The following is a 26,781-nucleotide window of genomic DNA, read 5'->3' as shown; positions in this document are numbered from 1 at the left end:
TGCTGGTACAAACTGGAATGGCCAGTGGAGCTTTGCCCACATCTGCCAGGAGAGGATCTGAAGCAATTGACAGCACTCCTGCCTGAGAGCACTGTCAGCAACCGCTGCTTCCCGAAAAAATATCTGCAGTACGTGACACAGCTCAGCTCTTAAATCAAATCTCCCTCACTAAAACTATCTACAAGTCATAAAACAATGAGAACTTGAGGTAAAGTACTTCATCAATTTGAAGTAATTCCCCTACCTATGAAGATCACTTAACCTCTGTGACTACTGAGTCCTCAGAGACAGAGTCATCAGGTGATCACTCTGGAAAAGAATGTATTCAATCAAATTAAACTGACACAGAGCACTATGAAAGGTTTGTGGTTCTTTGGCCTGGGCTGGCTTGTGTGTGCAAATTGACATCAATTTGGTTTTGAAAAGGTCACTGCAGCTCCGTTGAGAATTAATGTTCTAATACCTCACGCTGTGTTTACAGCTAAACTCATGAAGCATTACTGGATCTCAGCTTTGCTAAAGAGCTGAAGAACACAGATAATAAATCACCTTCAGCATTGTTTATTTCAACTACAGTGTCAAGTCTGTACAACACTAAGCTCAGGGCTCCCAGTGCAACCAAAACAAAGGCTGTTTTTAACCTTGTGCCTGCTTGGCTGTTCTGTATTGCTCAGAGAAGCCTGGCGTTTACCATGTGCTATGACAGCTCAATTAGATGGCTACAGAACTGAGATTTCCTCTCTCTCCCTCACATGTGCTTGTTGGGAGTTATTTTATGCAATTCTTGTAAAGAATGAATGCTTTTCTCCAGTAAATTAGAAATATTGAGAAGGGCTGCCCAATGCCACAGAAGAATAAATTTTCTGCAGCCATTTACTTGAGCTCTACCAGATCTCCCTTTCAAATTTTGTGAAAAGCAGGGATTTGGTAATCTCTCCAAGACTGGCAGCATGACTTTGAGGAGCATGTCTAATAACAACCCTTTCAGAATCCATGAATTTCAGCAAAAGGCCACCCTGGACACACTGAGAAACCATGTCTTCATGAAAGCAGGAGTTTCAATTCAGACAGAATTTCACACCTTCCTTTCAAATCTGTGCATGCAAAAACCCATGGGAATTCAGTCAGTGAGAGAGGAATGGCAAGGCAGAGCTGATGGGGAGCTCTGGGAGTCTCTGATTTTTTGAAGATTCACTATAAAATAACTGCACCCACGCACAGAAATTTGAATGGCCAGGAAAGATGCCTTGTGCTGTGTGAGCAGCCAAGGAGGGATGTGCATAAACAACCTGGTATGCCATAAAGATTAATTATGATTTCACATACGGAGATTAAAACCGTGAAACAAAATGTGCAGCTTTGCACAGAAATTGTGCATTAAAATAAATAAATAAATAAATAAATAAATTGTAAAGCCTGTATGGGAGTGGATGGGGTGTAATTTGTAGGAGGGCACCGTGACTAACAAGTTCTGACCAACAGTGCAGAATTTTTGCAGCACTGCACACCTGGGAGTCCCTCAAATTAGTAGCTCACACTAAGTCATTTATGGTAGGCAATAAATTTAGTGAACAACATCTGTTCCAAATTCACCTAGAAGACAAATACAAATTCTTACACATGCAGACATCTCTATCAGACCCTGCTTTTACTTTGTTAGCTTTTTCAAGATCTCACATGCCAGAACAATCCACATAAAAGAACCTTAGCAAAAGGTCTGATATTCTGATAATAAACTTTCAGGAGTTTCAGGAGGCTCTTTCATTAAATAACAAGTATCTTTGGAGGTCTTTTTTTAATATTTTGTTTTTCCCAAAGAAAAAATAACGAGATTTTCAGGAGACAGCAAACAATGTAATTGATTTTTTTGTTGTTGTTTTGTTTTTAATTAGAAATTCTTTTCCTTCCTACAGGTTTGATTATTCAGTGTTAGGATTCAGGTTGCTGAGGGTTAAGAGCAATGAAAAATGCTCTATAACTCCTGAGATGGCAAATAATCTACATAATGATATGGCTCATACATCCTTGTCAACTGGGTATAAAACACTGGGATGAAAACCTACCATAAAATATTAATATAGAAGAAATATTAAAATAGAAGAAATATTTATCTGTTGAACTGGTTTGTTAGACCCTGAGGGCAGGCTCTTGTTTATTTCACACCCATTCCTGCTGCAGGTAAACACACTCAGACCAAAGACTACTAAAAAAGAGACGAAACCAGGACTTTAAGGGGAAGGATTTTGGCTATCAAATATGCTTATCAATAGCTCATGGAAAACAAGCCAAAATGAGCCCTTTTTCAAAGAGGTGCTTTGTTATTCTGGCTCCAAGTGAAGGAAAGTGAAAATAAGTAGCTGAAAAGGAGAAAAAGCCAAGGGTTGTCAGCTCAGAGTGCCAACCCAAACAAGTCCTGGGAGAGATTTATCAGCAAAGCCTCTCTTGGAGGGAAGTGATGAGGTATGCGCTGGAATGGAGATGGAAAGGATAGTTGTATCCAGCCTGGAGTGTTTTTCTTAATCCATTTAATACATCTAGATGTTCTAAATGACCTGCAAGGAGCAGGCATCCATCTCAGTAACAGTTCCTATCTGTAAGAAATGGAAATCCCTCTGGCTACAGGGTGATCTTAGCCTGCTACTGCACATAACCACAGAGCCACGGACCGAGGAGTCATTAATTCTCCTTACAACCCTTCCCAATCCATCATGGCTGGTTCCAAACCCAAGCCAGTTTTCCAGAGGATCGCACAGAAAAGTTCCCTCCCTGTTAGTGCTGCACCAGATAATGCCTGCACACATCCAAAAAAAGTGTAACGTGCAGCAATATTTCTTCTCTTGAGAAGACTTTTAATATTCTACAAAGAGCTTTTCCAAGACCATCTTTGAGGGGGCAGGCAGTAAAAAAGCATTTTCTCTCTCAAAATCCATCAGATAAGCATCTGAGGAAGAATTAATGGGGAATTAAATAGAAAACATGTCATGATGCTTCCCAAACTTTCGAAACACAAAATATTTCGTTCAGAAGACTTATGGTTTTGTGAAGTTCCTTTCAAAATGGGGCTCTTAACATCTAATCTGGCACCCTGCAGATAATGGAATTTCACACTTCTGCAATTTGTCCACTTATTTCTTCAGAGCCAGATGCTCAGTTTTCTGTAATAGTACAGTTCAGTCTTTTGTAGAAGGACTAGAGGTCTGATAAAGCCATGAGACCTACATAAAATGTTCTGTGGATTTTAAATCAGGCCCTATATTTTGACAAGAATATAGCTAAATAAGAAACAAAAAAGAGATTTTAGTTAGAAGTCTAAAACTATTTTGGACTCATTGTTTTTAAAGTACTTCATTGCATGGTGTGACACTAACAGAAAATCCTTAATATTCACCATCAAGAATTCATAACCAGGAGACAGGTTTGCATGAAAAATCAAGAGTGTGCATAAGCCAAATTATTTCCTGCACTTGATAAGCATAACTTTCTTCAGGTTGGCTTCAATGGAGTTATATCAAGAATAAAATATTATTAGTTATTGTTGGAGAGAGCACAGAGGAGGCTCCAGCACGGGCAGAGGGATGGAGCAGCTCTGCCAGCAGCAAAGGCTGGCACAGCTGCCATTGCTCACCTGGGCAGGAGAAGCTTTGGCCTGAGCTCAGGGTGGCCTGGCAGGGCCTGAAGGGGCTGCAGCAAAGATGGACACAGACAATTGCCAAGGGCTGCAGGGACAGCAGCCAGGCAATGGCTGCCAGTGCCAGAGGGCAGGGCTGGCTGGGATCTTGGCAATGAGGAATTGTTCCCTGGCAGGGTGGGCAGGCCCTGGCACAGGGTGCCCAGAGCAGCTGGGGCTGCCCCTGCATCCCTGGCACTGCCCAAGGCCAGGCTGGGCACTGGGACACTGGGAGGTGACCCTGACATGGCAGGGGTGGCACTGGATGGGCTTTAACTCCATCCCAACCCAAACCGTTCAATTTCCTGTGGTTCTGTGAAGACATTGATGAAACACGTGTATAGTTGTAAATGGCTTTAGTGAGCTGTTTCAAAACCCCTGCTCATTTTTGGGATACTCATGGGTGGGATCACAAAGGTGATCACCAGAGAGAGCCTATGGACAGCTAAAATCCACACTCTGCTCCACCTGGAAAACACCAAGGAGTCCTCAAAGGAGGAGAGAGTGGAGATGGTTCAAACCCTCTGAAAAACCAGCGAGGCCTCACACCTGAGTCAGGGAGAGGCTCTAGGATGAGGAAAGAGTTCAGCCACCTTTATGTCATGCCCTGATACCCCTGAACCTCAGCTCTGCCAGCAACCTGATCCACAGCCTGCATGGATTTGAGCAGCTTTATGACCATGGCTTGCTGAAATTCTTACAGCAAGGAAAAAATAATCCAAAACCTCAACCAATTCCACAGGAATGTGTCAGTTTCATTGAGTATGTTCTGTTTTAAAAGCATGGTGAGGAAATAAAAAAGGGATTTGAAAAGCTGTGCCCAGTACAAAAAAAAAACTAAAAATCAAAACCTTTCTATTAAGTAGGGCGTTCTTTCCCCTTAAGATATTGCATTCAAATTGGAACAAAACCATTAAATTTTACAGAAATCAATCAATCTGATAACATCTTTTACACTGTTTTGCTTCACAGAAGAGGTTTGATTTTGTTGGTGTTTTACAATGTATATTGTTCTTTTCATTTAATTTTTTTTTTAAATAAATAAAATATTTTGAAATACAGATGTTTCCTGGTGAACCAAAATTCCAAGTGTCAGCCTTTGGAATATGCAATTCCTCTAACTTGTGCCATCTTGTAGTATCATTATCCCACCTAAGCATGGTCAAAGTGCAACAGTGCTCCAGGCATACCCCTTTTCCTCTTCAGGAAAAAGTAGGAATACTGCCAAGGAGCTGGTCTAAGGCATTAAAGAAACATGGCTACTATTATACACACCTAAGCCAAAAAAATTTTTAAAAATCCAGAAATAATTAAATTTTTTATGCTTTTAATCCTTCTACCTCACATTAACATGACTAGTTACATGATGAGGTCTAGTAAAATCCAGGTCTTGATTACTGTTCTCTCTAAGTAAACAAAAGGTTTTATTTAGTTCACTTTAAAATGTTTCCCAGCTGGACATATATATTTCTAAAATTTTGTTAACTTTGGCTGCCTCTAAAAATCCTCAAGGACGCAAGGCAGGTTTCAATAATTTGAGGTTTGGATTGTTTTGGGGATTTTTTAACCTTCTAAATTTTGTCAAAATTTACATTTTGCTATCGCTCTGAGAGTCAAAAGAGATTATTACATTACGCACATATGTATAAATTTACCTTGCATAAAAGTCTCAGTGATTCAGGTAAACTGCTGGGAGAAAGTAATTGTAAGGAGTGACTTTTGCACAGCTGGCTGGGTAGGAGTTGAAAGCAATTCAAGGTGGGTGGTCAGTCTTGCCTACTGAAATTCACTTATCCAGTCCGTCTGCTTTACCATATTTGGGGCTTCTCATGCAAAAACCATGAGTATCACTTTCTGGCATTTCTTTTTACAGACAGGACCCCAGGCTGGAGCTGGAGGCCACAGCCAGAGGGGCACCTGTGGGGAGTGGGTGTCACTTAGGGGGACATCTGCTCTGCACGGGGCTCTGGATTTGCGCTGCCAGACTCCAAAGCAGCAGACAGGATGATGCAGAAACCATGTCAGAAAGAAAGGAACTGTTTTATTATAAAAGCATATCACGGAGCCCTCTGGCAATTCCTGGTGTTTCCTTTGTTCTTCTCCCCCACACCCGGCAATAAATTTGCTAAAAAGAAGCAGACTGAGTGAAATGTCAAGTTGTTAAAAATGGCAGCTTTGCCGTGAGCCCCAGCACGGGCAGGGTACAGCTCCCTGGATAAAGCCTGGATATTTGTCATGCAACATTCTGAGGGCAGCCATTCCCACTTCCTTTCTGCTCCAATATGTCACCAGCAAAACACGACTCCAGCCCACGGAGCCTTCTCCTGGGTGTGAGCATCCTTCCAATGACAACATTTCTCTCGCTGCCTACAGAGAAGACAATTCTAAAGCTCTGCGGGGCTAAACAACCCAAACCCAAGCAACTGCCGTGCAATAAATCATTTTTCTCCAGATGGGACCCAAAACAAAGCAAGGAGTCAGACTGTATCTGACTGAGCTGGTGTGTCTGGGTGTGTGCAGAGGGAAGTAGGGAAGCCCAACTCTGCAGGAAAAGCTGGTTGGGAAAGAGCATCTGCTCACCAGAATGACTTCATCCATTATTTCGTGCGTGATGTTCCATGACTGAGGTGGAAACACGGAGGTACCAATGAATTTTGGGCTTTCCTGTCCCACTCCACCACCATCCCTTCGTTACATTTACACCCTTAATTGGGAGAACCTCAAATGTTTCTGCCATGACACAGCTGGCACAAGAAAGAACCAGCTCTGGCCCTACCAATATGGGGAGAGAGTGTCCCCTCCAGCAAGAATCAAAAAATTGATTTACCACAACACAAATTTGGGCAAAAGTCAGAATACTACACTGAGAATCTCAAGGCACATGCCCACCCTTTGACTGCACCTGTGGCTGCTCAGGGCTGAAAGGAATATTCTTTCTCCTCTTCCTTTTTCCAGTACTACTGGAAAAAGGAACCATTTGGCATCAGGGGAAAAAAAAAAAAAAAAAAAACTTACAGTACACTACTTAATGTGGCAGTTTGGGGAAAAAAATAGGTTGACATCATATTATTTTAGGAGTAATAAATGTTGGTTTATGTACAAGGCATGTACTAGATTTTTCTTTCTTGATTTGTCTCACGAGAGGAATTTTATGTGGCAAAAATAAAGCCAGAGAATATTTTACAGTTTGAGCTCTAAAACAGACAGTGGGGTTTGTATATGTGAGTGTGTGTGTGTATGAGAGGAGAAAGAGAGGAAAAGAGGAAAAGGAAAAGGAAAAGGAAAAGGAAAAGGAAAAGGAAAAGGAAAAGGAAAAGGAAAAGGAAAAGGAAAAGGAAAAAAAGGAAGGATACAGAATGTCTGTTTTTTCTAAGAACTGAATCTGTGATGACAATTACCCCACCTGCTGTACCCCAAAATGCTCTTTTTACAGCTATCTGGAGAAGTTTATTCTGCTTATCATGATGATTTTCTGGCATTTTATCCCCTACTATTTCTCAAGCATTTTTTCATGTACCTCCTAAGCACACTTTTAATTTAATGCCTGCAAAAGCCCGCTGGTCACATAGCAAGGAACCAACATCACATTCTTTAGCTGCAGCCTCTGCTCTTTTGGGGCATAATTTTGAGCTATTAGACATGTGGCAACGCACAACCTTTGTCCCACGGCAAATATATTTTTTAAGTTTCATTTTTCTTCATTGAAATGTGACTAATGTTTTGTTTGGGGCAAATCAGTCTTGTCCTGGGCCTTTCTGCATGTGCAAAATTGAGTTGCTACAGAAGTGGCAGTTGGTACTGCAGTATTTACATAACTTCTTAAATGCAAGTGAGTGTTAGAATTCATATTTAGAGTGAATACATACATGGATATTGATATATGTGGCAAAAGGATTTTTGCATATAGATCTGAGTCCTGTACTTTGCAACTATTACTCAGGATATACAGAGTGGATTCTGGAAAACTTTAATTGATTATTCTTGGTACCGGCCCCTTACTTCTGAAAAAAAAAATTAAAAAAGGTGAAAATTTTGTAAATTTATCTACAGGTGTTAATAAAATCGTTTTGGCTATAAAACACCTGAAGCAGCCTAGGGTTAAAGCAGAGTTTCTCAGTTGAATCTGCATAAGTCTGTAAACTCCCCTCTGCTGCAGCTGGAGTGACACAAATGTGTCTCTACCAGACACAATTTCAAACAGTGCCTACAGAACATGAGTGTTTGTTTAGCCATAGAATCACATAATTTTTTCTTTCAGTAAGTTTTTTCATCTCAGTTTTCTTTTCTGCTTTGTTTTGGTTTTTTTTTTTTTTTTCCCTGGCAAAACTGGAACATTTGCTCTGGAAAAATATTACTTTGTTTTTAGAAACACTTGGGGGGTTTTTTGGAAAAGACACTTCTGTTGGACAGCACTTGAGAACAAAGGTTTTAAACCAACTACAGCTAAAAATAGATGCCTTGCTGTGGTAGTGTTACTGCACCACCAAAAATCAGCAGAGGGAGACATATTTTTGACTATAAGGTACTTTCACAAACCCCATCCTGTGCTAACATGACAATATTGCTGCAGAGTTAGCTCACACCTGGCAGGCTCTGTATGTGGTCAGAGTAAACTGAAAGAAAAAAAGAAAAAAAAAATTGTATATAGGCCAGGAAGTCAAACAATTCAATTAAAGTGTGAACAAATACTTGTCTGAAGAACATTTTGGGTTAATCCTTGGTGCTGTCAGTTGGACCAAGTGCCCACAGCATTTCCCAAGGACTCATGAATTTTGCTTCTAATGTTCACTATTTAACTAGACATGTGACTGGAAACTCACTACAAGCCAGAGTGGTAAATACATAAGTAAGCCCGGAATCATTTTACTCACCACTTTCAAGGAAAAAAACCCAATGGTTTAGGGAAAAAAATCCCACAATGAAATACAATCAAAAATCTCAGTGCTACTCTGTGTACATATAGGCACATTCTTTGCTGCTATTCTGGCAAAAAGCAACAAAAAAAATTACATCAAATATGTGGAAATTCCTTTTCTAATGCCAAAAAACCTCCCACTGAAACTATGGGATTCCTGCTTGATGAGGTGCTACATGTAAAATCCAAGAGTATGGTTTAAAGTCAAAAACTAATATTTCTTGTGCACTCCTTGAGCTAATGGTGGGGATCAAAAAGGTAATGAAGTATAGCAGAGGTAATACCTAGGCAGGCAGGGACTACTGGAAGACATTCCTGACCAGGAATGAAATTCCAACTGCTTTTCTCCTCCTCAGGAAGCTGAAAGTTTTCATACTGAATTCTCCTCATGTAAGAAAAGCAGTAATACAAGGCTTGTCAGAAAAGTCCTAATGAACTGAGCAGTTTGGGGAAAAAAAAAAATTACTCCATAAAGAAAGATTGATAACTTCAGCAACATGTTCCCAAAGACAAGACAAAATATTGAGCAGCCAGTCTGCACGCATCCTCACTCACTTACAGCAGGAAAAAATATTCTGAAAGACACCAGTGGGTATTTTGTATATTATTGATCAAATTTATCACTTAATCACTTCAAAAAACAAGGAAGGTTTTAAAAAACTGGATTAGCAAGGAATAATCCACTAATTAAACTGAAAATGTGCAAAAAAACACCACTGAAAATTCCGTATTAAGGAAGTTACAATCTGGACACATTCAGAAAAGTTTGGTACAGAAAAACACTTTCCTCAAAAAAAAAAAAAAAAAAATTAAGTCATATTGCATCACCATGTAAAAGACAGCTCATCTTTTCTGCAGTAGGACTTTTAGGACTTTAAGGCTTTCTCCACATGTAAACAAAACTCCTAAAAGGAATTCCTGTTCTTCACAACAGAAGTATGAAAAACTACATTGTACCTATGAATAAAATTCCTTCATTTCTCTCATGAATAAACAAAGAGCCATAAGAAAGCTGGAAATGTGTAATCCCTATGTCTAGATCTGAGACGTCTCCTTGGATACAATGCAAAAACAGCAGGGAATGTGTAGGCATCCTCTGAACAGTATTTAATGTGAGGGCACTGTTCCTTGTATCTATGGAAGTCTAGAAAGGAATGTGGAAAGAGAAATTATTGTTCTATAATAAGTCTTTCTTCAGGAAGAGCCAGCAATAGTGGCCCAAAGACCACTTGTTAATTCAGTTTTAGCTTCTTGTGAAAATTTCTAAGTATCAAGTTTCAGCTCCGTTGGATATGGGGCTGGTGGAGTTGGTTTGTTTTTGTTTTTCCTTTGTTTTGAGAAAAGGAGAAGTGCACAAAAAAAGCTTGAATTTATTAAAATTACTTGGATATTATTTTTGCTTTCATACAAGGCATCACTGCCATTCTGTTTTAAATACAGAAGGGATGTATATATATATACAGAAGGGATGTTTTATAAGGGATGGTGTACAACCTATTTTAAAAAGCCCTCCATAGGGCTTTTTAAAGAAAAGACTATTCTAATATAGAAAGATTATTCTAATGTAGAAAAAAGAATATAGAAAAAAGAGACTAATATAGAAATATATTTCTAATATATATTTCTAATATATAGAAATATATTTCTAATATAGAAAAAAAGACTATTCTAATATAGAAAAAACCCCAACTGGTTTAGTTAAACAACAGATCTACCAGTTTGGACTGTACTCAAATGTGTTCTGAAGAAAAAATAATCACCTAATTACACAAATGACCCAGAATCTGCAAAGTGTTATGAAGACATTGTGATACCTACTATCCCCACATCCTCACCACAGTTCTGCTCTCAATCACCTCATTGGAATTACTGTGGTGTAATTACACTGGGGAAGATGAAATCAGGATCTGGCCACGCTGCTCAGCGTTTAACACTTCAGTTACTCCAGGCACAGGAAGAACCTGGCCAGCTCCACAGCAGGTTTTATGAATAATACAGAGAGTCTGGTCATTCAGGATGTGAAAGTTACTCCAGTCAGACCTGCTTCCCTGGGAAATGAAGTTTAGAACGTGACAATTGATAAAGAGACAAGTTCAGGCCTCCATTAAGGAAAAAAAAAAAAAAAAAAAAAAAGGAAGAAAAAAAAATAAGACTATATTTTGCATTTAATAAGGTGGGAAATGGGTCCTGCCCATGTGAGGCCACTTTTGCTGTTGCTTCAAGATCCCACCAGAAATTAATTCAGGTCAGCCTAGCTGCAAGACAGCAGCTTTCCTTACAGTAAACCTTGGTTTGAAATAGGTCCTCTAGAGAAACCATGGCTTTCAGTAGCACATACCTCTCATTTGGGGAAAAAAACAAATGGTGATTTCAGCACACAAAAGACAAAGAGAGACTTCTGCTGAAAGGGAGGAGACTAGCACAATAATCAGCAAAGAAAGGCACACCAAAAATTGCTCCTAGCACACGTGTGCGTACACCACAAATAGTGGTGTCCAGAGAGATTATTTGCCAGCGAGCACAAATAAAACACCTTAAAGGAGAACAGTGTGGGTACAGATGAAGAGAGATGCAGCCCTGGGTGCTGCAGACTTTCAGGCTGTCCCTTGCGATGCCTGGAAGAGGCAGTGGTCACCCCAACAGCCCCAGGGCCTGGGGCAGAGCCAGCATCTTCCCTCCCTGCAGAGCACCAGCGCATTCCCAGTCTCCCACGCACGCTCCCCCCCTCAGGAGCCACCAAAAACGGGGGCTGAGCAAGGGGACGTGGTCATTCTCTGAGACTGAGCAGAGAAATAAAAGTATCAAGGGATAAGTGTCAGGAAGAAAAAAGGCCTATTCAGGCTAAAGACAATGCTGGCAAGAACAAACACGGGTATAAACTGGCCAAGGAGCAATTCAGGCTAGATATTAGAATCAGGCTTAAACAGAGCCATGACGATCTTTGACAGCCCTCCAGAAGGAGCTGTGAAGACAAGAAGATTAAATGAATTTTAAGGCAAGGCCTAAGATGGACCTGAAAAGACTCTATTCTGCCTCCTTTGTTAAGGTTTATGACTATGGCTCATTACCATCCTGCATTTCATTCAAATTTCGCTTGCCCTCTCACACTGCTAAGACAGAAATATGCATGTCAGAGAATTACATGTTGAAACACAAAGGTTTGTAACCTCTTTCCATAAAAATCCACATCCACAAAGCACAAGCTCCTGCAATTTCACTCTCTTCAAAGCTGGAGGGGACAAGAAACCAGACAGAGCTGGTGTGAGTCCCAGGGTCCAACAAACACTTTGAAACATATTCACTAAATAAAGACTTTCAAATGTCTCCAAAAAACACAGGTGTGCAAATTACTCCTGATTCAGACAGGAGTTATGTTTCCAGCATCCCCTCAACCACTGTTAAACAACACCCCCACAAGCATTTTTCAGCTCATAAAAGCTTTATGAGCTGAAAAGTTCCTTCAGGTTTGGTTGGTTGTTTTTCTTTTTTTTTTTTTTTTCTTCTTTTCCCAGCTGCTAATCCATGACCATCCAGCACCAGCAGCACCACCAGGGAACATCAGAGCATGAGGACACAACAGGGCACGAGGTGGCAAATTCTGCATCCTCGCAGAGAAGGACTAAACCCTGTGTCCCATCTGATGCCGTGGGAAGCTGCGCATGTGCTAACACCTCACGCTGCAGGGGTGTTTGGCTTCCTCACTCTCGTGATTCCAAGGGAAAAGCTCCTGGTTCCAGCTCCAGTGGATGAAGGTCCCAGGCCCCTTCCATTCTGAAACACGTGTGTGGCCCTTCCTGTAGCATAAAAAGGGATGTTTCCTCGTGTGCAAGGATGTTTTTCCTCATTAACTGAAATACCTCCCTGAGATCTGCCCATGGGCTGTCAGAAAAAAACAAGTCTTACTACCCAGATTAATTTGTGCACCTGCCCCATGTTTGCCCACATGGGAGTGTGTGGATTTGTTTGTACATTTTCTCAATGAAAACTGCTGTATTCCTACACAAATGAACAGCTTTATCTGTTCAGCTCTGGGGTCTTTCTTATCAGCCCTAGAACACATCCTCCAGAATTCAGACTGAGTTTCACCTTCCACCAGGTCTTCAAATTACTTCTGTTTCCCTGCCTTGTTTTTTTTTTTTTTTTTTTTTTTAATCTAAAAGTAAAGTTCCTTTATAGGAGTTTTCATTGACTGCAAGCATGCATTTTAAAAGCTAGGAGTATAGCTATTTATCTCTAGAATAAGAAAAGAAGTCCTCTAGAAGAACCTTCTTCTGGTCTAATTAATAAATGTAAAGTCTTAGAAATGATAACATTTAGTATCACCTTCCAGTTACTGTACTACTTTATATTAAGGGACATGTGTGTATGAGACAGGAAAATATCCTTGCCCCTTTATTTACCTGAATTTAACTCCACACCTTTCGAGTGCAGCTTCAGCCTGCAGTAATGATGAAGAATGATATCCCCTGAAATTCCATACATCCATAACACATTCCACGTATCAACAGCACATTCCAGCCCAAGGACTTCAAGGCTCTTCAGAGAAGTTGGTGCCAGTCTGGTGAGGGTTTGAGGAGGAGGAGGAGGAGGAAGGCACAAGGAATCCTTCCTGCCTCTCCTTCCACCTGTGCCTGGCTACAGGTGAGCTCGCCCGAGCCAGGGCTGCCCCCACCACCACAGGCTCTCTGCCCTGCTTGATGGAAACTGCTTAAAATATCTGAAAATCTCAAGAATTCACACAGTTTAGCACAGCCTTTCTCTTCCACGCGGAATGTAAGGCACCGCTCCCGCCTGACAAAGCCTAATGGCACCTCCATGGAGCAGTTAAATATTATTGTGCCCACGCTGTGGATGGCAAATGGAGCTGCAGGGAGCAATATTCAGCTGTGTAATAGCAAGGTTTTTATTGTAATTGAGTGATAGGAAACAAAACATGGTGCTGAATTTCTGCTGAGCCCTGCCTCACTGTTAAACTGTTGCTTCTGGCAAAAGCTGAATAACAAGGAGGTGAAGAATGAGGGGGAAAGAATAATCTCATAAATAGTTCCAGCACTTCTGCAAACACAGAAAGGAAAATATATTCGTTTATAGACAATGCCATCTATATATAACCTCTCATTATAATTCCTATTTGAAACAGTTATTTCTTGAAGGGCTTTGGTAAGCAAGCTGTCTTTTCTTAGGAGGCACTTTTGGACTCTTGACTTGAAAATCAGTGAAGGCCTTTGTTTATAACCCTCACAGATTAACTTTATCTAAAAATGCTAAACTGCATTACCTTGAAAACATGCCAAAGGAGGAAAAAACTTTATCAGAGATGTAATGATGTAAACTGTATTTACAGTTTCCAAAGAGCTAAGAATAAAAAGCCAGAAGTACAGTTTATGTAGTTCTTTATGATAGTGGATCAATTCTCAAATAAAGAGTGATAGAAAAAGAAGTTAAACTACATCCTAGTGAAAGGCATATGTTGGTAAAATTTGCCAAATTCATTCCTCTTCATTACTCCCTATACGCATTTTCTTCAGCACAAAGAAAAGTTTATGGACTAAGAACAATGAAGGGAAACTGGGCCTGACAGGATTTTTCAGATGATGTCTTTCATTTCTGTAGCAATAAAATAAATCAATCCAAACCCTCAGAGAGAATAAATCTTTGGCAGTTCTAACTGAATTTGGGGTCAGTAGGTAGAGGGTGCCTTTAGTCTGTGGATAGCTAAGTGGGGGAATTCCCACTGCCAGGGCCTGAAAACAGAAAAATGAAGAAAATTCCTTTTTAAAATTGCCCTAGACACACGATGAGGCTCTCTGTGTCTAAAGAGAGCACAGACAGTGTCATATGACAAATTTAATAATATTTAAAGATAATAAATTTTATTCCTCTCCTCACAGACTGAATAATTCTTAAAGGCAGGTTTTTAAGGATTTATAACTTTATGTCTGCTTACACACACCCTGTCACATATGCACATCTATACCTGGGAAATGCATGCAGAGCTTTGAAAGTTTGTGAAGATGAAGAAGACAAACCCTGAAGAAAGTTTGTCCTAAGGATCTGATCACCCAAGGCAGAGCAAGAAAGAGCAGCTATGAAGAGCATCTTCACGCCCTGTCCTTTAGATAATCCACTTTGAACCAAATCCTAATTTAATAAAACGCACTACCCATACTATTCTGAAAAAAAAAAAAAGTGTAAAATGAGGCTCCTCTCGAGGTAGATGCAGAGAAATCCTACATCCACACCCTTCCAAACCATCCTACTTCTTCCCACCACCTGGAACACACAGCTGCCCAGCACAACCCACTCTCCTGTAGGAAATAAACTGCAGCACAAATCAAAAATCTAATAGAGAAAAAATATGTCACTATTACCTAGTCCAGCTACTCATCATTAAGTTAAATTAGGTGAATATCCACAGACACAAAAGGACTTAAAATGTGGGTTAAGTTTTGTCTTCAGAAATTACCCTTCTGCTCTGACTTACTGGGACTTGTATCATTGAACAGAGACTCCCAAGGCACTGGTAACATATAAAGACAAAATAATGATAATATACAGCAGAAACAAAAGTTTCAGAACTATCATTTTCTGAAATAGAAGGCTAAGCTACTATTGCTATATATAACTTGTGCAGATTTGCACCCTGTAAACATAAAGTAGGATAATAAGCACAATGTGTAAAAAGATACCAAGCCAAGGTATTACATGTCCAAACAGGATATGGCACATCTCAAGGGAAAAAAACCACTACTGGTTTTTGATTTTTGAATGGAACCCTACCAAGAACAAACCTGAAAAAACCATCCAAAAGACTCCCATAAATTATGAATTCTGCTGGATGAGTTCTTCAGAGGCACGGAGGTTTTGGCCAAGAACCAAAGAGAAAACAGTTTCTGACACAACCATTCAAAAGACATGCATGCAGTTAAGGTATATAAGACCAAAAAAAAATCCAATTTTTTACTTTGCTCCTTCAAAAAAAAAAAAAATAATTATTATACAACCATAAGACAATTAAGCACCATAAAACATTGAGCCTAACAGAAATTCTGTGCTTTGTACTGCTTGTCAGTTCCTTTGCTTTTTGTTTTAAAATAAAATTTTTTACCATGAAATCTTAAATAATAGTCAGTTGACAGGATTCTTTGATGTAAAACTGCACACCCTTCAACATTTGCATTATGGAGACATATTCATCATCAACCCCAACAGTTCATTGCTACTTTAGAAGTTTCTGTTCTGGATACCCATGGAATTGAAGCTACATACACATGTACAGAACCATCAGCTAAAAAATGTGGCAGAATTAAATATTGCATCAATGTATTGCACATATTCCCTAAGATGGATTTTTAAAAAATTCTATGATATGCTATTAAAAAAAAAAAATTAAAAAACCCCATTCCTCCAAATCACAGGAGGCAGTAGAGTGCTTTAACCATTTTTTAGCTGAGTACACTGTACATGGCATTGTTAATTGCTACAGACCAATGGAATGTTAAAATAATCTAGTGCTTCGTTTAGGACTAGTAATGCATGGAATGGAAGCTGTGAAATTAAAATGCTTGTTTCACAGACAGCTGGAGTTAAATTGGTGACTTGACAACATTAAAAAAAGAAAACTGGACTGTAGCCATCATGACTTTTAAAAAGAAATAAAACATTTTCATATTCATTCTTACCTAGAAATAATTCTTACCACACAGCAAGTATAAAATTCATTTCTGAGGGGCTTTTAACGGACAGAAAAGTAGACCTACCAATATTCAGCAAGTTGCTGTCTAGACAAAAGTGGTACTTTGCATCCTTCAGTGATCCAAGAAACACCTCCAGCACATCCTAAAGCACACCTGTTTGACATGACAAACTGTCCACTCTGATGGACTGTGGGTCTAAAGGGCAAAATCTTACCTGTGTCATTGCCTGTGATTTGAATAACATACAATCTTATGTCATTATCAGGGTGTGAAGTGGAAGGAGACACCTCCTGAGGTTGCAAGGCCTCTGTGGCCTCCTTCACTTGGGGTGGAGCAGTAGGTCGTGCCACCGCCGTGGCAGTGGATGCTGTGAAATATTCCTTATCGATCTCCGGCTCCAGCATCTTTCCTGGCAGATCATCCTCAGCAGTGGTTTTGCTGGGAGACACAGATTCATCAATTATGATGATGTCATGGCTTGTTACCTCCTCTTCTTCCTCAGGAATGATGCGTGGAGTCTTTGGAGTGACAAAAGGCTTGGTTGCAGATGTGGGCTGAGCTTTGTCTGCAGCACTGAGGGAAGGTGTCATGCTGCTGGGAGTTGTTGCCTTATCTGTTGCAAATACAGCTGGCCTGGTTTCCTCAGGTTCTGTAGTCATTCCTGAGCCTTCTGGATGAGCATGGCTTGGAGAAGCTCCCAGAGCCAGGTCAGTAATGCTTTCCGCAGTGGAACGTCCTGCTGGCGTCGTATGGGAGGGTGGCACAGAATCCCAGCTCACTGCATCATCTTCCTCCCTGGTGGGGGTTTCTGGGCTCTCCTGTGTCTTTGCTTCAGTTCCAGCAGTTATGGGCATCACCTCAGTGACCTCCTCATCCTGGTCAGGAGCAGTTCCAGCTGTTGGAGTTGCCGTGAGGTGCAACCAGGTGCTGGTTTCCTCAGGTGCCAGAACCCCTCCGTGGTCTGTGGATGTCACTGCAGGTGCAGGTGCCTCTGTGGCTGGGTACATCTCCTCATAAGCTGAGCCTGTCTCATCCAGTGTCTCCTGAACTGCTGTTTGAGCCCATTCAGATCCTGGTGACATCTCTGGTTCGTGTGTGTGGGCAGATGTCACAGACAGTGTGGCAGTTCTTGGTTCCAAACCTTGGTCCAGTGTGGAGAGTTCTGGGAACACTTCGCTATGTTTTGCAGTTGTTTCTGTTGCTTCTGTATGAAAGACATCATCAAAAGGAGTCTGATCAGTAATTGGCATATCTCTAGTGACCTCACTCTCTACAGTAACTGGAACTAGGGAGGCATCATACTCCTTCTGTGGAGCTGCAGTATCTACCTCGGTTACACCTGTAAATTTAATAGTTCCCTCTGTCCCTGATGTCTCATCTCCTTCACGCTCAGTTACCCCCACAGCTGTGGGCACAGCACTTGGCAATACAGTTACACTTGGGGAGCTAAAAAACCCTATGGTTGCACTACTTTCTTCCACTGGTATTTTGGATGCTGTGGTCATTTCCAAATCCAAGGAGCTGCTGGTGTGGGATGCACTTGTAGTGTCTCTGCTCCGACCAAAATCAGATGATACCACTTCTTCATCCCTTGTGGTCTCTGCTGGCTCCCTGCTTGTCTCAGTTGCCTCTGTAGCTGCTGAAATTGGAGCTCCTGGATGCACTGTGGATTCCACAATGTGTCCTGGAGATGATGTGGGCTCCATTCCAGAGAAGCCATCCTCTGTAGCAAACTCAATCACTCTTCCAGTGTGAGATGACTCTTCTGTCATGTACCCCTCTTCTTTATCTGTTGGCAGCCACGTGCCAGAACCTGGAGGGGCCTGTGTGATCTTCTCCCTTGCAGAACATCCCTCAGATTCTCCTGCAATACATGGAGGAATGGCAGCTGTGGAATGAGGGACCTCCTCATCTGTTGTCCTCATTTCTGGCTGCTCTGTTTCCTCCTGCTCCTCCAAGACAGCTGATGCTTCTGTCTGCTGAGATGAGGCGATAAGAGACATGGTGCCTTCTCCAAAAACTGGCAGGGCATCGGTGCTTCCTGAGATGGCCTCAGATTCTGTTTGATCAGCAGCTGACACAGAAAAGGATACAGGTGTTCCAGATGCCACAGTGGGCTGCACGTCCCTCAGGTCCTCTCTGCTCCCTTCAGCTGAGGCCTCGCTGTCCAATGCTGTTGCAGAGCTAAATTTAACCCAGGGCGTTGACTCTTTCACTGCAGAAAACTGTCCAGTGGTTACTGCTTGCTCATCTAGGAGTGCCTCTGATGCAGCAGGCACTTCTGCTCTTGGGTAATGACCAGCAGCCACTCCAGAATCTGTGCCAGACACAGCGGTGTGCACGCTCTCACTGCCCTCCCTCTCTGCAGACTCAGCGGTGTGCAGAGCTTTAGGGATCACAACAGTTGTAAGTTTCTCGTCAGATTTCGCCTCCAGTGATGTTTTCGTGGGGGCATTCGTGAGGTGGGCACTGTGGGACACTTTCTCCTCTGTCAGTGAATCTGCAGCCCCTGTCCTGGCAGCCTCTCTCCGAGCAGTCTGTAAGAAGCTATCTGTAGCTGTCCTCAGAGGGCCCACTTCTATTTGCTCAGTCTGATTATCAACATCGTGCCTCTGCGCATCTCCCGTCTCAGCATCTTCCCAAAAACCAGTGGAACTCTTAGCTACAGCTGTGCTATCCTGAAAAATTACAGAGGTCAAGAAAGCGTCCTCAATGCTTTCAGACCTACCTTGTTCCTCTGCTTCAGAGTAAGTGTGATCCAGCTCCAAATCTGGGGCCGTGGTGTCTGTTGGCCTGGGTGAGACATCGTACTCAGTCCTGCCCAGTGTGTCACCAGTGAATATTTCGCCGTCGGTGACAGTCTGAGGTAGAAGGGTGGTGAGCGGAATGTTCTCCATGAGCACCTCCATCTCCCTTTTCTCCTCAGCCACGTCAGTAGTCATTTCTGTGTCCTCCTCAGACTCTGGGGTTGTTTCCTCCAAAGAAACTGTTTGGGTGGCAGGCACTTCAGTGAGCGGGGTCTCGGAGATGGGAGGCTCGAGAGGAGCTCCAGCAGGAGATGATCTCACGCTGTCAGTTCTCAGGGATGTCACGGGCTCAATGGTTGTGGGCTCTGTTGTGACTTTTTTAGCTTTAAAAAAAAAAAAAAGCAAAAAACAAAAAAAAAAGGTACAGTCAGTACACAAGATACTTTAGTTCGTTAGTTTGAATGTCCCCAACAAAAAAAAATAAATGCCATGCTGAAAAATAAGTGTTTCAAAGGGGTTAGGTAGTTTTTTAGAGCATTGAATGACATGCAATAAAACACTGTAGAGCTGCAGAATGCCTAACTTGAAAGTCAGATGAAGTGAAAAAAATAGCAATATTCTTCATATTTATGGTTTATATAATTACCCCTAGAAGTCCTTGTGTTACATGAGTGACCATCAGCCTGCCAGGTACTGATCTGGGGACATAAAGGTTTATTTCAAGATGTCACAAATTAGGAGAGCTGTGGGTTTTCTTCAAAGCTTGGCGCAGCATCCAGCTCAGATGTATAAAGGGAGTGAAATAATGCTTTAGCTTATTTTCAGCACATAATTACAAGCTGCAAGAAGGAATCCTCACTGCAGTGAGAGTGTGCTCAAGCAGCAGGATCAAGCATGCCACCAGAAAATGCTGCTGCTGCCCTGCCTTTAAATTATGCTGGGAGAAATTCATTGTGGGGAAAGGTGAGAATGTTGAACCGTAAGATCACAAACTTAATACTACTAAAACGATGTTGATCTTTTGAAGACACTTCAAAGATGCACATCTGAAACTCCTCCACACACAGAAATGCTTCCACGGGAGTGCTGAACATGCAAAGGCAAAGTGCTGAACCCTCTGGATGATGGAAAAGGTGAGGGAGTTGCTATCCTAGATGAACAGGAGGTACAAAGAAAGGTCCTTCCAGTGAACCAAACTGTGATGTTTTAAACAACCTGGTGGCCTTGCTGCTTGTCTACTCCTTTTAGCCCACATTTCCACGCCATCTAAGGAGGAAATGTGAGCCAGCGCTGCAAGGTGTGTCATCAGATTTTAAATTCCTTGAAAAAGTGAGTGCTCAGAAAAGAGGTTTTCCTCAGGAAAAGCCCAGGTTGGAACCATCCTCCCTTCTGCCAGTTTTCCCAGGCCAGTAATCTTCGCAAGGGCAATAGGAGCAGATGGGTGGAAGATGGGAATGTCTTAAACCAATTCTGTTAACTGGTAAGTAACTGAGAGTCAAAAGCCTTATAAGGATGCAGATAAAGACCAAAATACAGCTTTTAAATCACTCTAAGCATATGAAGAATGCATTAAACAGTCTGTGCTTATGAGTACTCACTGTTTACCAGAGAGACATGACTACACCTAGAACTTCTTGCAAAATAAAATCTTGCTTAGCATGTAATAGATCAAATAAGTCTCTTCCCTTTGCACACAGAAATCAAAACAGTTACATTATTTTACAGTTTATACTCAAGCATCAGCAACATGCATGCACAAATCAGGGTTTTTTTCACACACCCATGGCTAATTAGGTGCCCCTTTGATAGCTGGAGATATGAATTCTGCGTGTGCAAGTCAGGGTGACACAAATATCTGTTCAGTTTCACACACTCAGCTCTGAAAATGCCACCTTTGCAAAAGACCTGTTTGATTCATCCTGAAGCAGGAGGGACTGGCCAGGGGATGACTGCTCCAGATTTCTAGAAGAACGTGTAGAATTACAGAGTAGGAAAATGAGGTAAAAGGGTTGATATTTCAGCTTTCCTGAACGAGAAGTGAAAGTGAAATGGAAATTGTAAGGGCAAGAAAATATGACGTCGCCATATTTAGAAGTGGTGGTGTTCTTTGCCAGCAGAGAAAAAAAAAAAGGAGCAGATACCTTTCCCTACCACAAATTTAAATTTTTTGTGGTTTTACAAAGAAGATTTAGCTACATATTATATATATGAAAATGCTTTTTACTCATTTAAGTTAAAATATTTTTCCTCCCCTCTCTGCTTGCATGGGGCTGGTTTAAACCCCACAGGTTTTTGCCTCACGGCTTGGGAAATGAAGGATGCACACAACTGGTGTGTGCTGCTGGGTGGTAGCCGTTAAACCTCTACCAAAGTATTCATCATTTTCCTCAACAACAATTTTTACTTTCTTTTTTTTTTTTTTTTTGTTTAATAGCAAAATGGAAAGGAGGCAGCAAAGTCTCAATCTCTCCCTTCTAATCACAGGATCGGTTCCCTAAATGTGGATGGAATTGGTTTTGCAGCCAACACAAACACTCACTCAGGCTTCAGCTGCCACACTTTGAGTGACCATCAGGATCACCCTCTGCACAAATATTAAAATGTTAATACCCTCTAACAGAACCAGACAAAAATGAGGGCAGTGTAGATAATTTTTTTTTTAATCTGTGGAAAAAAAAGGTAAGTTTATCTCATCGCTGCTGGGAAATTGTGTACACTTACTCACAACCACTTACACAGCTCCCAGATTTCCAAGAAATGCTTGGAAGTCCCAAGAGTTCAGATATTTATGCTTGGGATGCAGATATTTATTATTCATGACTTATTATCTGCTAATGACTTGACAGAATAGGTACACATTTATTATGCCAACTTGAAAAAACACCAAGCATATTTGGTTTGTTTATATTAATAACTGAATCAATAAATATTACCTTTATAGAGTGTTATAAGTAGAGCCCATATTTTTTAAGAGTTTATCAATAAACAGCCAGATTTTCTCCCATGGAAATTGTGTGCAAATCAGCTGTGGTTAAAATCAACCAGAGTGACCCTAAAGTCACTTTGTCTAAACAATTACATGCAAGTTTTTTCATTCACATCATCCAGGAGTGCAAACTTATTTGAGTGGATGAAAAAAAAAAACCCTGACAGCGCTTCTTCAATGAGAAACATATCCATGTTGTTTTATTTTTTTTCTGTGTGAAAAGAAAAAAAGAATAAACAAAGGGAAGGTTGCTTTTTTAGTAGACAACACCAGTTTGAGCTGTCCTCCGCTCCACCCAGATGTTTTGCATTACTGTACTCCTTGCATCATGCGTGCAATATGCTATCTCCTTTGTCCTCCTCCTTCTGGTTCAAGACATGAGACAGATTTTCCTAATAAAATGCATGAACATATTAGCAGCAAGAAAGCAAATTATCTCACCAACAGCTGCTCGTATCAAAGACTATCTGGTTTTTTTTTTTTTTTTTTTTGTTTTAATCAATTCCTTCTACATTGAACAACATGCATGAAGTTGATTTTGGAAGGGCTGTATGACTTTGCAGAGATGTTATACGTTGTCACTCCCTATTTATTTATTTTATGCTTTTACTGTACAGCATTTTCCTCTACTTCTTTTCCACCATGACTTAAACAAGGATTCAAAATTTTGGAGCAATATTGAAACTTACTATTTTTTTCATGAAAATCAAACTGCACAACTTCAGACACGGTTCAACTTTACAATTACCAGAAAAGGATTTTGGTGTGTTTCTGTGCTGTTTAATTTGGGATTAGTATTAGTGTACTTTATGGAGGAGAAATGCTTATTTTATAAATTATATATATTATAATTTGTACCCATGGTTTTTCAACATTACCAGATCTACTCATGTACCTAACTTGAACCACTTGAGCAATTTTTCTGCACTCACAAATACTGTTTATCTGTTTACATTTAGGTAAGTACCTAAGAACCTGGAAGGACATAGACCCTATAGGCAGAGATTGTTTTGGGGCATTGCTAACAGCCAAAACAACAAAAATTTGCTTTAAGTTGGAACAAAAGCTGGAAATACTGAATTATTTCTGTGAATTACAGCCAAAATAAATTATTACAAAATATAAATAATGTTGAGACACTCAAAATTAATGTTTGAAATCTTTGAGCCCAATTTAAGCACAATGCCAATGCAGAGAGCTGCCTTGCTTCATTTTTGCATATTTTTTTATGTTAATTTGTTGTGTTTCTTCTTGGTGTCTCTTCCTTCCCTGCTACCAACCCTGGCAGAGAGGACAGCCTTGAATGTTCCCCTGAGCCCAAAAGTTTTGCCAGCTGGAGTTTAAATTACTGGCAGAGCCTTCCAAGCTGAACAAGTCTAAGATTAAGAACAGATCCAAAAAAAAAAAAAAAAAGAAAAAGAAAAAAAGAAAAGAAAAGAAAAAAAAAAAAAAGAAAGGACAAAAATTGGTGCTCTGAGTTACAGGCTGAGCAAGAAGCCTCTGATCATGGCACTGATCCAGCACCTGCTCATTCACACTTTTCCAGAAGCAGTGGTGCACAGGGCATTTTGTTCATAAATAATGAGACTTTTGGTAGCAGAATTCAAAATCTGACAGTGCGGCTGTAAGAATTTCTCTGTAACTCCAGGTGCATACTCCCACTCACCTACACTCTGTTTTGACGTCAAAATCAAAAGCCAAATGTAATGAGAAAAATATGAAAATTTAAGTGCAGGATCTGTTCCTGCTTACAAAGCATGTGCCATAGCAGAGAAAACCAACAGGATTCTTAAAAAAGTACCCAGAAATTTGAAAACTATCAGGCTGTCTTATTTGCAACAAAAACTTATAATAAAAATTTTTGCATCCTCTTCACACCACTGCCCAAGGTCTTTTCTTCCAGCTAACAAAACAGCAGAGGCAGCAGCTCTTTTAGCTCTGTGAACACAAACACTCTTAAGTAAAACCACTTGCTATTTCATAACTTCTGAAGTCAGATGGTTGAAGAGGAAAAGATATGTTATCTCCTGGTTTCCCCACATGCAAGTGCAGTTCTGTGGACGAATTATAACCTGCCAATCTATCCACAAAAGAACAATAGCAAAAAGCATTTCTCTTTCCACATTATTTATTATGAAACTGCCAAAGAGGACAACAACAACAAAAAAAAATCAGCAACCCTCTTTAGTCAGCTCTTCCTAATTAAATCTGTAACCCAGCACCAAATAAAAGCAATAATCTTTTGTTTTGTGACCGCAAAAAAACAATTGAAGAACAAAAAGGGCCAAGATTGTCACTTGGGTAAGAACTGAGAGCAGGATTCTTGGTGTGAAAGGGGGGAAATCACCCCTGTGTGCCATGGGTGATGCCCAGACCCCACAGCTGCAATGGAGCAAAAGTGACAAAGAGCAAAATCAATTCATGTTTTCTGCACTTGAGCATTTATAGGGGTGGACCTTCCACTTCTTCGCATTGCTCCTCCTCATCCTACCCTTGTTACCTGACCTAGCCAGTAACCTGAGGCAGTGGAAGGAAAATGCCTCCAACTGTGTCTTCTTCTCTTTTCTCTCTCTGTCTGGCCACAATGTTTGCACTCAGAGGTTGTTCTTTGAGCACCCAGTTTTGAATCACTCAGGCAAATGCAAGTTCACTTGCTCAGGCAAGAAGCATCTCCTCCCCAGCTCTTCATGGTGCTCCAAACAGCTGCTCCTCATACATCAGTCAGGTTGATAAATCTCTGCTCCTACTTTATGCAGCATTTAAAAGGTTGAGCTGCACCCAGGCCCCACTTCCTTCCCCTCCTTCTCAGGGTGAGACACTGCTGAGATGAACAGCACAGGCTGGTTTGGAGTGGACTGAGGTCTTCTTGCAGTTTTCAGCATGGTCTAACTGAGCTCTCAAAGCCCTGAGGAAGAGTGGGGTGAGGAAGCTGCAAGGGGCTGTCGGTGTGCTGCTCACCATGAGCCCAGCAGAGAGAAGCAGGGATTTACTACAGCCACACCTGGGCCGAGAAATTACCAGGGATCTCTGCAGCTGTGGGGGACTTGACGAACGGCATATCTGAGAGAAGAACATAAATCTGCTTTCTTAGGAAGATCATAAAAGGCTGGAGAATGGCTGTCTGGGGGTAATCTCTTTGCACAGCTTCACCTTCACGGAGAGGCGGCCTGAGCAGAGCCAGCAGCCCTGCACAGGCTGTGCTCAATGCCCTGACCTTGGGATCCTCACCTGCCCAAAGGCATTTCCCCATTCTGACACTGGACTCTGAAATGCTGGAGCACACTGTGCTTATTATTTATTATGCCCAGCACTGTGCTTCTTCAGATAGAAATTTCTTTTTGTTTTTTGGTTTTTTTTTTCCCTTCAGATTGGCAATTCTGCTCCTCGTGCTTCGCCACGCCCGATGTCTTCATTATTCCGCGTCCGTTCCCAAACTGATCAGAAATCCACAGATCTCCCGTAACACAGCCCCTGACATCAGGCTGGAAATAATTCCCTCATCCAGGAAATAGCTGGGACACGCAGCTACCGACGGTTGCTGTGGAGAAGGACAGAGCTGCACGGCTATTCAAGGTTTTCCAAGCTAAGTCACATGCAGCAGAAGGGGAAGACAGCGTTCCTCCTGCCAGCTTCTGAGCTGTGCCCAGCAGCCTTTATCCTTTATCCTTTATCCTGCTGCAGGACAAGAGGAGCACTGTGGATGCTGCCTGAGCCTGCCATGGTGGTGCTGTAGGATGCCCCAAAGCCCTGTGGAGGTCATAATTTCCTATATTTCTCCTACAGAGCAGATTTTGAGCTTTAGATGGATGAAGCATCAAAGCAAGGGGGCCTCAGCCCCGAGCAGTGGCAGACTTGGACCCGCTCTCGACGGGGCTGGATTGGAGCAATCAAAGCAGCGTGGACTCTCCATTCCTGAGGAACAGGCATGGCAACACCAGCCCAGAACTGGAATTTTCCAATCTCCTGCTAAAATTGTGCCGCGATGCCAAACCAAAGTGGTGTAACAAAAGAGAAGCAATAAAGGTGCATGAAACAAAGTCAAAATGAGAGAGGAAAATGGGAAAGAGAATGGGCAAATCCAGAGCGAAACGGTCAACACGTGTTTTGAGTCAAAGTGAAAAATGTTTTGCTGAAAGATTCGCCAAAACCAATACAGGTCTATGAAAGAATTCAGCGTTAATAAATCACTGTTTCTCAGCAAAAAGGGGGTTTGTGTTTCAAAAAATCCAACCACCTCTGTGTACAGAGCTCATCAACTTCAGCTTTGTCGCAGGTATGTAAGTTAAGAACCTGAATGCATTTTGATTAGTGCATTTCTGGAGTGCAATTTGTTCAATGGCTGCTGTGGGATAAAAAGGTCCATCCAAAATCAGCTGAAGTCTGTGACAAGATTTCTACAAAGTCCAGTGAAATAGCCCTGGAGGGACTGGGAGGCTGACATACAGGATTAAGTAAATCCCCTATAGCTCTCTGAAAGAACTAATTATTATATACGTATCTATTAAAAACATACATTTTAAGCAATTTAAATTATATTCATCATCTTCTTAATGATGAAATATTTTCATCTCTTACAAATTAGCATAAGTGCTCAGCAGCACTGTTCTTTTTTTTTTTTTTTATTTAAACATATTAACGTAAGTCCTATATGTTAACACGTGAAAAATTTTCCCTCTGATGATGGCCTCCAAGGAGCTGCAAGTACTTAATCATGTGTCTAACCTGAAACCTTTTCAGGCCCCATCAGATACATGATTAGGTATCTCTCA

The 26,781-nt window shown here is 41.2% G+C and overlaps 1 protein-coding gene across 2 annotated transcripts in view; it reads right to left on the bottom strand.

The window, feature by feature from the left end:
- Window positions 1-26,781, bottom strand: part of VCAN (versican) — a 99,103-nt gene that overhangs the window by 34,177 nt on the left and 38,145 nt on the right. Inside the window, exons 7-8 of one of the 2 annotated variants that reach the window (XM_066568852.1) lie at window positions 19,008-19,409; window positions 16,494-17,483 (exon numbers count right to left, since the gene is read on the bottom strand). In XM_066568852.1, the coding sequence (XP_066424949.1) occupies window positions 16,494-17,483; window positions 19,008-19,409 (1,392 nt within the window). Of the gene's footprint in view, window positions 1-16,493; window positions 19,410-26,781 lie in introns of both variants that reach the window. The other variant, XM_066568851.1, reaches the window with a different exon arrangement.

This window comes from Molothrus aeneus, chromosome Z (genome assembly GCF_037042795.1).
Source record: "Molothrus aeneus isolate 106 chromosome Z, BPBGC_Maene_1.0, whole genome shotgun sequence".
In the NCBI taxonomy this organism is placed as follows: domain Eukaryota; kingdom Metazoa; phylum Chordata; class Aves; order Passeriformes; family Icteridae; genus Molothrus; species Molothrus aeneus.
The sequence above is the reverse complement of the archived record's forward strand: the minus strand, read 5'-3'. Positions and strand labels throughout refer to the sequence as shown.